The sequence below is a fragment of the Triturus cristatus genome, chromosome 10 (assembly GCF_964204655.1).
Source record: "Triturus cristatus chromosome 10, aTriCri1.1, whole genome shotgun sequence".
Classification (NCBI taxonomy): domain Eukaryota; kingdom Metazoa; phylum Chordata; class Amphibia; order Caudata; family Salamandridae; genus Triturus; species Triturus cristatus.
Window position 1 is genome coordinate 439,582,106 of NC_140593.1, and position 13,079 is coordinate 439,595,184.

Here is a 13,079-nt window from a genome sequence, read left to right on the forward strand (position 1 = left end):
ACACCTGTATTTAAAGACATCTTAATCTGTTTAACTCCCCATGCTATCTATCTGCTCAGTTGTTGGCCTGTAATTCATGAAGGACAGCAGGGCATCATTTTCAAGCACAATTGTGTTTTAATTTTCAGTTTTTAAAAAATACATACAAACAGAAAACTCTATTTATGTATTCATTTACCTATAAAAACTGAAAACTGTGAGCCTCAATAAGGATTAAGTCAAATATCGAATAATGGGCACAGACTTTTGCCCTGGTATTTAAATAAAGCCAACACAAGGAGGCAGATTAAACCCAGATCTTTGACTGGGGGTGAATGTTTGCAATGCTCAGCATTCTGTCCAATTGTTTCCATTGCTTTTGTTGCCCTAAGTGGGAAGGGTATGCCCAGACGTGGGCCCCATGCTCACTGCGCCACTGGATTCAAGCTAGCCTGGCTGATATGGGGTGATGCCCCGAAACCGGTCCCAGGATGCTTATTTCCGGTCCAGGGAGGCCCTGGCTTGTCAGTTCGGGCTGGACTGTTCCCATGAGGCACAGGGTAAAGACTGATTTGCATTTGGCTGGGTCCAAACCGGGGTTGCATGGTGAGCAAAAGAGCGATGGATTAAACCCCGATCTTTGTGACTGGGGGTGAATGTTTGCATTGCTCAGCATTCCGTCGATAGTTTGTTCCTATTGATGGTATTTGAATATACATCAGTGAAGGGCATGTCCCAGATAGTTTGTAATGGGCAATGATAAAACCCACGTAGAAGTAGGATTCCGGAGACCCCAAAAAATGATAGATTTGTAAGCCTCCTGGCTGCTGGTGCCAAAGTGTATGCAAAGTGTATCCTCCACCACCTGGAGGATTGGATTGAGACATCTGATCTAATCCCAATTGAAAAAGGTGGTTTCAAGGGAAGTCCCTCTGCACTGGACCATTGTTATAACTTAAGGTAAAGTGCATGGAAGTCTGTAGAGAAAAAGGCTAAAGTGTTTTGCTGTTCGCTGACTTGTAGGCAGCCTTTGACTTGGGTAAGTTTGTTTAACCTTGGGAGACATTAACCCGTTGACCACAGCACAAATTCCACCGTGGTGCGGGTGAGGTAATCGGTGGGTGGTGTTTGGCCGGCCGGGGGCCATCCTCCGTACACGCCCAGTCACGTGGGACAGCTGGGGGCCATCCGCAGCACCAAAGGGGTTAAAGGAATTGGAAATACCCTGTGAGTTATTACTAATGTTACAAGAGCACCACAAGGGAAACTGAGCAAGGTTGGAATTGGATCATAGTAGACTGGCACCTTATCTGAAAAGATCCCAATTAAGTGCTGGTTGCGCCAAGAGTTGTCCCCCACGCACTTGTTGGCACCCACCTACTTCATGTAGCAGACCTTCCTTCACTTTTGTTGAGCACTGCTCTCTTGCTCCCAAATGGGACGCCTCGTATTCCTTGACTCCTGGTTGCAGACGATTTAGTAATCCTGAATATGACACAAATTGGATTGCAAAGACAGAAGCGTTTATAAATATTTTAAAACCAAAAGGGTAATTAAGTTGGATAAAACCAAAATAAATGTGTTCGAGCCCAAGAGAAAACCATTCTGAGTCTATATAAATAAACCGATAGTGGTGGAAGTCTCCTCCAATAGGTAAGTATGTATGCACTTTAATGTTAAGTTGGAAAAGGCATCTGGATGTTTTTAAAATTACAAGCATTACCACAGTCACTGGGCTCTAACTTTGGCAGATATTATTGTGGCCCAGATATGTCACTATTTCAGACAGCTTTTAAAGCTATAGTCCAATACAGACTTGTATGGTGAAGAACTTTTTTACATAAGCGTGACACATGATTGGGATGTGACAGAGGAGCCATTTTGTAAGTCTCTTCTAAATTTACTTAAATCCCTAATGGTGCTGGAAATACGTATGGAGACCAGATTAATGTATTGACGGGGCAAGCCTTACGGTTTTGTGGAAGAAGTGTTGAGTAGTGATTTTAAAATGGCATGCAGGATTGAGCGAGCAATTGGATAAAATTACGGAACAGCTCTCCCTAAACTCTCATTTTAACTCTTCCAGTAAGGTTAACCAAGGATTTAAATGGTTTCTAAATTCTCACATTTTAGCCATCGATCAATGAATTCTACTGTATCCTTGAGGAATGGAATTCTTGGTGTAGTGAAAATGTTTCCTAACACGTCTGCCCTATGAAAGCCAGGAATGTGACGTACCATATCAAAATTCAGAGTAGGCCTAGATCCATTTTGTGTACAGTCTTCTGTCTAAGCATCCATAGAAAACTGTGAAGAGGTGACCATACATGAGGTCTAAGTATGAAATGCTCCAATGAACGTTACTGGACTATTTACTTATAGGAGCAGAAAGTGAAGATTTGTAAAACTAGTTTAATTTCATATGGTTTTCACTTAAATGCAGAGATTTAATTACAATGCAGTTTTGTTGTCGGGAAGTTTTTATAAGTGATAAAGATATGTGAATGTATCTTTATTTTTATTTTGTATAAAATTGATGTATTTTATTACATTGTAGTTTAATGATCCATGGTATTAATTAACTTGACTTCTGACTGGATCCAAAAGTAACTTAGTTACAGTGGTCAGCCACCCAAACAATGCTGTGGGCTATTGTTGGGGAATTCGTTTTTATGTACGCACTGTGAACAGTCTGTGGATATGGTACTTTTCATTTGTCATATTTATCCAGTGCATGTTACAAAAAGACATTTGGAAAAAAATGCTGTAGGCTATACACGGACACGTGGGCAGGTCTTCTGAAAACTTAAGTTTCTCATGCTCCAAGTTGGGGGCGTTTTAGCCTCTTAAGTAGTCAAAAAGCTCTCTTGCTCAGGTAATGTGTACATAAAAGGCTACTTGACAGACTTTGAGAGCTGGTGTATGGCACTCCTATTGTCACAAGTCCGATGCCCCTGCTAGAAGTATAAGAGGAAGGGGACCATGTACATAAGCGCGCCTATTCAGGAGGTTTTTCAGTACTGTGTCCTCAAGCAGTTGGCACTTGTCCTACAGTGAAAAGGCTCTCTAGTTGAGTTGTTGAATTGGCGAAGCAATCCTTGTGAAAGAGCTGATGAAAGAAGCGTGCCCCATTCCAGGATAGTGCCACTCCGAAAGCCTTTGTAACGTGCCTTGCTGTTGTCCTTGAAAACCCATCCTTTTGCAATCTCACTAAATTACCAAACACCTCCCTTGTAGGTTCCTAGCTTGTAGGAAGAAGCTAGTTCAGATGCTCCAGGCTTACTCCTCCAGGTGGACTGTGAAGGAACACTAATCGCTTCAGCTACCACGTGTTTCTCTCCTACAAATAAATGTCCAAGCAGTGTATTTTCTAACGAAAAATAAATTAGACTTTACTTCTATTAAGTATAAACACTTAGTGAGTTAGTGAGTCATATAGCCTCCATACCATTTGATTGTAAGTGTGGGCATGCAGGTATTTTAAACTCTGCTGTTTGACCTATCCATGCCCAGATTGTCCTACAAGGAACATCCAAAGTGCAGTGTCTGGGTGTAAATGGATACAGTGACTAAGCAACTCTGTCTTACTCTGTTCTCGGTGGTATGCAGTCTGTGCATTTGAATCTACAGGCAGTGGTGCCAACAGCACTTTGGCAGCAGTTTGTGCAGGTGCATGGTTCTGGGTCTGTATTTCTGGGACCATGTCTCCGGTGGAGAAAGTGAACTACTGATCTTGTCCCTTAAGACCACTCCATTGCTGGTCGAATTGGCAGACGAAGTCCAGTGAGCTCCAGGGTGGTTCGGTACCAGGCTCAGTGACCAGTGGTGGCCCCCACAAGACCCCAGTTGGGGGCAGTAAGGGAGATGTAACTTAAAGAACAAACAAAAAACTAACCTGTTTTGCCGCTGATGCGTCTGTGCTCCTCTTAACTCCGGATAGTGTCCCAGCAGACCCTGGGACATGAGCTCAGGCTCCCCACCCAATACAGACGCTACACTTCTAGCATGAGAGAGCAGTGACCGGATTGATCTGAGCGGCCTCGTTAGCCGCTCAGTGCCATAGTGCCTGTGGCATTTCTCCAACCCGGCTGTGCAACACAGCAGGGTTGGAAAAACCTCAGTGCCATGTCTGTTTGGCAGGCCTAAGACGGCCTGGCCAAACCGACATTCGCACTTTACAGTGCACACTGCAGCCTCCTCCCTGCCATGCCCCCGCCCTGCTCAAGACTTACTGGCTGAGTCAGTCAGCGGGGGAAAAAATATATTTTATTTCCTGCTTACTGACCCAGCGGGGCGACGCTCCTCTGCCATTACGAAAGAGCCGCCACTGTCAGTGGCAGCGTTTTTTTTTTCCTTAGATCTGAATTGTTGCTGTACTCATTCAGGGGATATGGCCACTCTACCTCTAGTCCAGACTCTTCTGTGTACAGCACTTGTTTAACGTGCAACATTTTGCACTGAATTGGGGTCAGGATCTTCCATTTAGAGGCTGGTGCTTGGTCGGCCTAACCTAACTGGCCACTCCGATGCAAAGATGTCCGTTCACTTGGAGAGAACCATTCATTCAAAATTGCATTTTCCTGTGGGTGTTTAATGGGTCAATGACTACCAGCCACCCAAGATGTAGGGCTTCCTTAATATCCTTTGGTTTCCTTGGGATAACAGCCGTCCCATAATGTCAACTTGGTTAATAGATTGGACCACCATGCTCATTAGGCAAGGGACTGGCAAGCATCCTAATCTCCTTAGTGTTGGTGTGCATTTGTAGCCACACACCTTGGCTACAGTCATTTATTAGGTGATGCAACACTGGGCCCACAGGCCAGCACCAACCACCCTATGCAAGTGGAAGGTACCAAATGCCCACTTCATGCCATGTTGTCCTCCAGCAGTGGGTTCCATTATTTGCCAAGGGCAGCAGGCAGCTTAATTCCCAGGAAGAGGGTTACTATAGTATGTTCACACCTTATTCCAGGCTACCATCAGTTATGTCCAAAATAATGCTCGAAGTATGCGGGGCGAGAGTCAAAACTATAGTTTAGGGCAAACATGCCTATAATAACCACAATATGCCAGATAAGGCTACCTTGTAATAGGACCTTTTAGACTGGCTACATGCCTAGGAGCACTTCCTTATGCTAGTGAGACGAACTGATGGTGGACGGGGCTACTTCAATTTAGCGAATTGCAGCCAGCTTATTCCAGGGTATTCTGGTTGTAAACAAAACAGGGTACAAAGTTCCTCTGGTACATAGAAGAGAACAAGGGGGAGCAGAAAGTGAGTGTGGGAAGGTTAATCCTCCACTCACTCCCGGGAGTGGCCGGGGGAAGACCAGGGGAATTCCCTTGGTGGAACTAGAGCTCTCACACACCCAGCTAGCTAGGTGTCATGCTTCATCATATGAGCTCTGCCCCTCGTCAAGTCAGCGCTGCAATACTCGACGGGCTCCCGAACCGGGGCTCTTTATCGGGGATCTTTTGTTCCTGCCGGTTGGTGCATGGGGGTGAGGGGCCTAGTGTGTGTAGATGTGAATATTTTGCTCATTTTCAAAGAAATTTAATCTCTCCCAGTCTGGTGTTTTTGATGCCACCTTCTGTGCTTGGCCCTTCGGCCATCCCAATGGGCACACCTGCAATGCCCCTTTGAGTGGTCACTCCTAATGGTCGAGGTTTTTCCTGCAAAGGTTTAGGAGCCCCTTATAAGGGGTAAGTATTTCTTCTGATCTCACATTTTGGAGGTAATTTTGTGTTGAATTGTTCAATGTATTCCAAATGCAAAAGTAAAATCGTGTAAAGTAATTGTGAACCTCTCGAACATTTTAATTTGCTTTCCTGTAATTAACCATCCTGCTTTCCTTAATGCGTTTTTCTTTTCTCTTTCCTTTCTTCTGCGCTTTCCTTTTCCTTTGCTATCCTTTATTAAGAGAACCCGCCCCTGCTTCACAAACAGTGACTACCCGCACTGTAGTGGCCAGAATTCCTAGCCCCACTGTAGTTAAGAACACTGTACATCATATCAGGTACTGGGGAGCTGCCTGCATGATGCATTGAGCACACGGGTCGCAGAGATGCCTCTTGAAATGTGTCACATTCGTGCAAGCCTCACAAATGCAGTTTGCGATTGGAATGTTACTGTGCAAAGACACAGCACCTCTGTCACTAAGACCTGCATGATAAAAATGGTTTTCTTCGCACTTATTTGCTCTAATTACGCTAGAGCTTTTGTTCTAACAAATGTCTTTAATAAATTTTTTTTGTTTTTACTTAACCATGTGGCAACGTTTGTTGTGTCGTGATGAGTTATTACCTATGCATTTTTGTATCGCATGCAATTAAAGTTCTCCAGAAAAAGCGTATGGCGAGTGTTACAGGCAAACATAACATGTATACCCCCCCCATCCCCAGTAAACTCGGGTGTGGTATAATAGCACAGTGCTTCGTATATATCGTGCTGTGTACAAGTGTTCCATGTTGAAGGTGTGCGCCTTTCAGTTCTGGGTGTCTATTCTGCATCCTCTTAGGTTGGATGAGTGAGGTCAATTTCCTCTAGAAAATGCAGGCTTTCGCTTCATAGCTGCTCATGTTAGATGCCCTCGAACAGTGCACTGACAAGAACGTGCGCAGCACTGCTTACTGTCTGCTTACTAAAGCATAGCCGTACCTATTTCTTGCAGCAGCCAGAGTACATCGTCGATGTGCGCTATATTGTGCAAGGGAAGGGGAATGGGAGATTGCAGATGGTTTAATTTTTCTCCCTTAACTTTGGGTTGCATTTCAGTTTACAAGCTTCCGCTCATCAGAGAGCAGCAGAAAAGGAGAAGGAAAAGGCAGAGCAGGTCAAAGATGCAAGCGTGCAGGAAAGTACCTCCGACGAGCCGGACACGTCCACCTTGAGCCTGGCAGAGAAAATGGCCTTATTTAACAAGCTGTCCCAGCCGGCGACCAAAGCCGTCGTTACAAGGAGCAGGGCGGACATGAGGCAGAGGAGAATGAATGCCCGCTACCAGACGCAGCCCGTCACGCTTGGAGAAGTTGAACAGGTATTTGCCATACAATGGATGTATTTTTTGTAAAAAAAATTTTTTTTTTTTTTTTGCATGGTTTCCTTTTTAATAGTAAAGATAATTTGAAGACTTTACAACAGTATTGTGGAAACGTAGCTTAGCGGTTTTAAATGCTTTGCTGAACTCATCTCGTGAATGTGGTAATCTACCAAGGCATCATTTTCCAGGGATCTCCGGCCTGCTGAGAATGTATGGGTTAGGCTGTCAGTGGACTCCTCAATGTAACATCTGTCATTTTATTAACTCGGATTTCACTGTAGGGTATTGTCTTGCTACAACATGATTAGCCATGAAATTTAACTCTGACAAGTTATGCAGATCTGACAGGATTAGGAGTGTAAAATGACATAAACAGTAAATAAAAAAAAAAATTTTAGGCCCTATGTCATTTTTCTTTTCTTGTGGCATTGAAATGCGTACCCCGGTTCTAGAATTCATAGTTTAAAATGCTCCTTCAAGTCGGTAATCAGTGGAGGCTAAGGATACCTGGCAACTCCAGTTCTCCATCTAGGCAGGGTGTCCACAGTACTGATGATCAATGCATGCTCGATGGATCTGAACAGATGCCCTGCTGCATATTCATGTATTATGCGACATTCCAGTGGACTGTCTTAGATAAAACAGAGGCCCTGTCTTTTAGCCATGGCCCCACAATGTGGGGTGCAGAGCCCCCTTTCATCATCCTCAACAGGACCCTGTAGTCCTTTTGTACTCTGCAGTTACATTTTATCCACTGCTCGCTCAATCCATTGGCCTCGAGGAAGAATTACATGACTTGTCCCGGGCCGAGGTAGATCATGCCAGACTTGACATAATTAGACCCGCGGTCTCAAGAATCGAGCCCCTTCTTGATATCCAACTTCGTTAGCGGAGCTAAAATTTTCAGTGCGCTGACCCTGCCAACCAAACTCCTGAGCTTATCCAGCATGAGCTCTGACTGATTTTAATGTCTGCAAAGATTTCATGTCGATCTTACAATGGTTCAAGGGGGGAGAGTTTTCCATAGTCTCAAATGCACAGTAGAAGCTTAGTGCATGTGGTTAATTGGAGACTGGGTGAAAATTTCCAAAAATGCAGCAGAAGATTGTTAAACAGTGATGTTTAGCACAGCTGGAAAAATTACTATTTAAGAAAGCATAGTGCAACCTCTTCTTAATCAGACCCGTGAGAAATTAATGCATACAAATATATGTACTGGTGCTGCACAGATCAACATCTTGAAAATATAAAGGTGAAGTGGGTTCAATGAAGAAGTAGCAGAGATGAAAACAGTGATGACTGTAATGTTATACTTTAGTGTACTAATAATGGAATGATGTATTGAGGATTGGGATGACCTACTGGAGGATCAGGTTAGTAGAATGGCGTGTTAATCTTCTGACCCTAAACATCTAACGTCAGTCAGATGTATTCATCCCTTGGTAAAACATCTTTTAAATAGAGTACTCAACAAATAGTTATTTATATATACAATTTTATTTTGAGGTCCAGAATAGTACAATACACCAACAGACGAGCTAGCCCATGATTGATTTTATTCAATTTTCATACAATTTTCTACAATATCGTACAGTTTCAAACCATATTTAAAACATTTTATACAATATAGTTTAAAGTACTGCTCCAAATGTATCCATATGCAGCATATAAGAATGACCTGCCTACACTTCCCTCAGCAAGATATTAATCCATCATAAATTTAGCCCACATTTTTTTGAATCTTCCAATCCCTCCAAATAGAGTAGCGTACAATAGCTCTTTTGCTCTTACTTGCCCCATTTTCCCTACCCGCTCACCAGTAGAGGGGATTTGCTTTTTCCATTTTTGAAGCAGCAAAGATCTGGCCACCAACATTGAGACATAGAGCAGCTTTTGATGTCTGTGAGTTAATCTCAAGGTAAGGTTATTTCCTAACCACACCAACGAAGCATTGGTTGCCAGCTGTATTTGCCACACTTGCTGCAGGTAAACAAATATCGATTTCCAAAATTCTTGGATAGCTGCACATTGCCAAATGATGTGGGATCAGTTTGCTTCTCCAATCAATACATATTTAAGACCGCCTGAAAGTGATTAATTCATCGCATAAAAATTGCAGGGTTTTACAGAGCAGCCATTTTGCATAAAACTGCATTATACACAAGTTGTAACACACCGCAAATGTCAATATATTAACTTTACCCCCACACTTCACTTGTCAGTGTAAATCCTTCATATTCCCCCCACTTACTAATAGCTTTTTGAGATGTAGCAACCCCTCTGCATGATGCAAGCTACCTTCTCCATGCATGACCAAATCTTTATGCTCAATACTAGACTAACATCAGTTTTTAATTTAGAAATTCCTCCTGTTAACTCTTTAATTTATGTCCAACGTGTCCACCTGTCCCCATTATAAACTGTCACCTTGTTCAAACCCATCGCTCCATTTCAAAACTCTACTCTGATCCATCTTTTCCCAGGGACCCCAAGCTAAATCCGACAGGCATGTGGCAGCATTAATGTAGGGGCTAAAATAACACCTATAGTGTTCCAGTTTAAAAAAACAATCGCAGAATCTTATAGAGCACTTTTTATGGGAATTTGGTCAACTTTAAAACATCACTTATGTTGTATTTCCATAATATCTAGCTCATGGGGTCATTCTTACAGATTCCAGCTGACTGACTTTTTTAATGAAATCTGAACATATATTTTGCAAAATTGTAATCCTACAGATTGAAAGGGCTAATCCACCATCCTCCACATCTGTACAAAGTGCTAATCTAGCCCCTTTTCCTCTGCCAAATAAAGATGAAAACAGAGATTCAACTTTACAAAAAAAAAAAAATAATAATTAATCATTCTCTAGCTCACGAGGTATTGCAACAAAGAGAAAATTAAACCTGGGTAAAATTGCCATTTTTATCAATGCCACCCTCCCCTAAAAGGGTAGGGGAGCAAATTCCATTGTGCATAAAAATCATTATAGCAATGGGACAAAATCAAGTTTAAACCAAATCTTCAATTTTGGATGTGTGCCTAATGCCCTAATAACGCTTCAGTTGTTCATTCACATGGGTGGCAATATCTGGAGGCAGAATTTCAACCTCACTATTACATAAAATGACTGGCTTCCTTTTTAATAATTCTATAGCCCCAAAATCTCTTGGACATAGAAAAAAATCTCCGACACTTTCCTGCGTAATCCCGGTATCTAGCAGCAACATTATACCATCCATATAGAGCTTTTTTTTTAATCCATCTGCAGTATGGGAGGTTGAACCTCCGCATCTTTCTGTATTACGATCGCCAATGGCTTGATAAGGGAAAAGGGACAGAGGACAACCCTGCCTAGTTCCTCGCAATAATCACACCTTTCTGGCCTCTAATGCATTAACAATAATCTTTTCTGTATCCACCTCATGATTTGGGAGGTTATATTGAATCTCTCCAGAATACTAAAGTGTCTCCCAGACCACAAAGTTGAAAGCCTTTTCAGCAGCCAGTAGAACGATTGCAGCAGGAATTTGAGTAACGGATAGATAATCAAGCACTTCCACAAAATAATGCTCGTTTATTCCTAACCGACACCCTGCAATAAAACCATTCTGATCATGGTGCATAAGTTTAGTAGCTATCCCATTAGGTCTGTTTGCCAGCAATTTCATGATTATCTTCTAGCCTGAAATCAGCAATGTTATCGGTTTGAAGTGAGTTTGGATCCTCCGTATCCTTTCCTTCTTTAAAAGAAAAAAACTGACCACATTGCCTGGATCAAAAGGGTGGGATGGGACCTCCTTCGAATATAGAATTGGCAAATAAGAGCAGATAATCAATTAAAACGTCCAGAGATTCCTTCTAAAATTCTGATGGAAAAGCATCGGGCCACAGACCTTGTAATTTGGCCAGTTACTAACTACCTCAAACATCTCTTTGCAAAAGAGACTGATCATTTGTTTTTGCCCATCTTCCTCCAAATGTGTTTGCATATCTATCATTCCACCCACCCCTCAGGATGTCTCCAGCGTCACCTTATCAACTACCTGAGTATAGTTGTAGATGCGATCATTTTTGAGAGATTACATTTCTTTCCCTGTCCCTTACTGAATAACCCTGTTACGGGACATTTTAAAGTATGTAAAGTATAACTGGCCTCTTGCTCACGGGCCTGCCAAGCAATAAACATCCTGGCATAATTACTCTTGTAAATCTTCTGCCTGTAAGCCATGTTATTTACATAAACCTTGGCATAGTATTTGATAATCACCAAGCATTTAGCTTACTTGAGACTGAAAAGCATGTACATTCTATATTTTCTGGGAATGCTCCCCTCTCAGGATCAATAAGAGAAAGGACCCACTGATTTTGCATGGTTTTCGCTACTGTGAGCTTCTGCTGCCTTTCACAACCTGAAGAGGAGTCCACTCCTGTGTTTTGCAAAAAAAATAAAATCTCCACCTATAATCTCACGCGGGGCTTGCATTAAAGATTTGGAATAACTCCTCCTATGGCCTTGTATTCTCTACAAGATCATAAAAGCTTAAAGTAAACCGCTCTGAGGAGACGGAGCAGTTAACCCAACGCAAGCAGCCCTGCATGTCGCTCGCCCAGTCATGAACTTTCACGTTCAAATTTCAGGCTATAAAAACAGACTCCGCAATAGGTCGCTGCAGCGGCTAAAAAGCCTGTATAACCAACCCATTTCTTAAACTTTGCTATCCTATCCAATGGCATATGGGTTTCCTGTAATAACACTACCTACTGATTACGCTTCTCTATCCAGGCTTCAATAGCACATATTTTTCTTTCTATTTAGCCCATTATATTAAATTAAATAATCTTAAATGTTTGATTCGCTGCCTCCTTCCTATTTCTGCCAGCAAACTTGTACACTGAAGTGCAAAAATATACCCTAAAGTGCATCAAACGGCTAAAGGGCACCTTGTGTTCGGCCAAAGCCTGCAACTTGTATATCTCCATGTTAGCTTTCCTTTTTCCCTTCTCCAAAGTGCTTAAGCATGACGAAGTGCTGCAGTGCCTCATGTACTTGCAAACAAACCCAAAACTTCGAGAAACACCCCCTAGTCCTCAAATACTTTGCTGCCTTAAAGTGCCAAACTGCTGAAGTGCATTATTTACTTGAAGACAGTCAAACATGCGTACAACACCACCTGAGATGCACCATCACAGCCTAGGTAGTCTCCCCCCCCCCCATGTTCCAGGCCCATCCGGTTATCTGACTTCTTAAGCAACTTCTCCTTTATTGCCTTAGCCGGTATTATCTCTTTGGTTCTGTAGCCTGCAAAGATCACCAACATTGTCGTAGGATACTTAGCTTGGACAGCAAACTGATCTGGGACTCTGAGCCCACATGATTGTAAAGTCTTGATTTTAATCTGAAATCACAAGAGCTTTAGTTGCATTTTTGACCAAGGGTATATACCCAGCAGCAGCCTCTGTTCTGGGATTCCAGTTGACCTTAAGTTGAACCTCCATGCATGGTTCTCAATTTTCTCCTGTTTATCTTTGAGCTATATCTCATTTTCCATATTTTCATTGGCTACAAGTGAGCGAAATGTATCCTCGCATTCAGACACTCTTTGCTCCATCTCATTTAGTCTGGTAGAGGTTCCCCAATTGTAGACCCGACTAGCCGTTCTTTTATAATTCATCTGCCATTTTTACCTGTGTTTCAATTGATTTACCCTCTCAACACCTCCAGTATACCCAATAGACCTGAGACATCTCCTCCCCCAGTTGTTCTAGGGAGTGTCCCTCCTACCCTGTGTGGGTCTCAGCTGCTCCTATTGTATTGAAATTGTTTAACAGTGAGTGGCAGGAGCGTAGTTAACTCAAACATTTCTCTTGAGCAGAGATTCCGTAATTTGCCCTGGACCTCATGGAGACTCTTCCTGGCGTCTCCCAGCGATGTTAGGTCTGCTTTTAACACTATTTCTGCTAACCGGTTTTATTGGATATATCAAGGTCCCATCACATCCTCCTTCACCGTTCTCCAAGGATAGCACCCCCGGCTATTTTCCCAGGAGTCATTGC

At 42.7% G+C, this 13,079-nt stretch overlaps 1 protein-coding gene across 36 annotated transcripts in view; it reads left to right on the forward strand.

The window, feature by feature from the left end:
• The window catches only part of SVIL (supervillin), a 635,411-nt gene that overhangs the window by 367,331 nt on the left and 255,001 nt on the right, over positions 1-13,079 (forward strand). For 19 of the 36 annotated variants that reach the window (XM_085631809.1, XM_085631813.1, XM_085631820.1 and 16 more), the window contains 2 exons: positions 5,904-5,999; positions 6,758-7,019. In XM_085631809.1, the coding sequence (XP_085487935.1) occupies positions 5,904-5,999; positions 6,758-7,019 (358 nt within the window). The remainder of the gene's footprint in view (positions 1-5,903; positions 6,000-6,757; positions 7,020-13,079) is intronic. The other 17 variants (XM_085631823.1, XM_085631825.1, XM_085631828.1 and 14 more) reach the window with 1 other exon arrangement.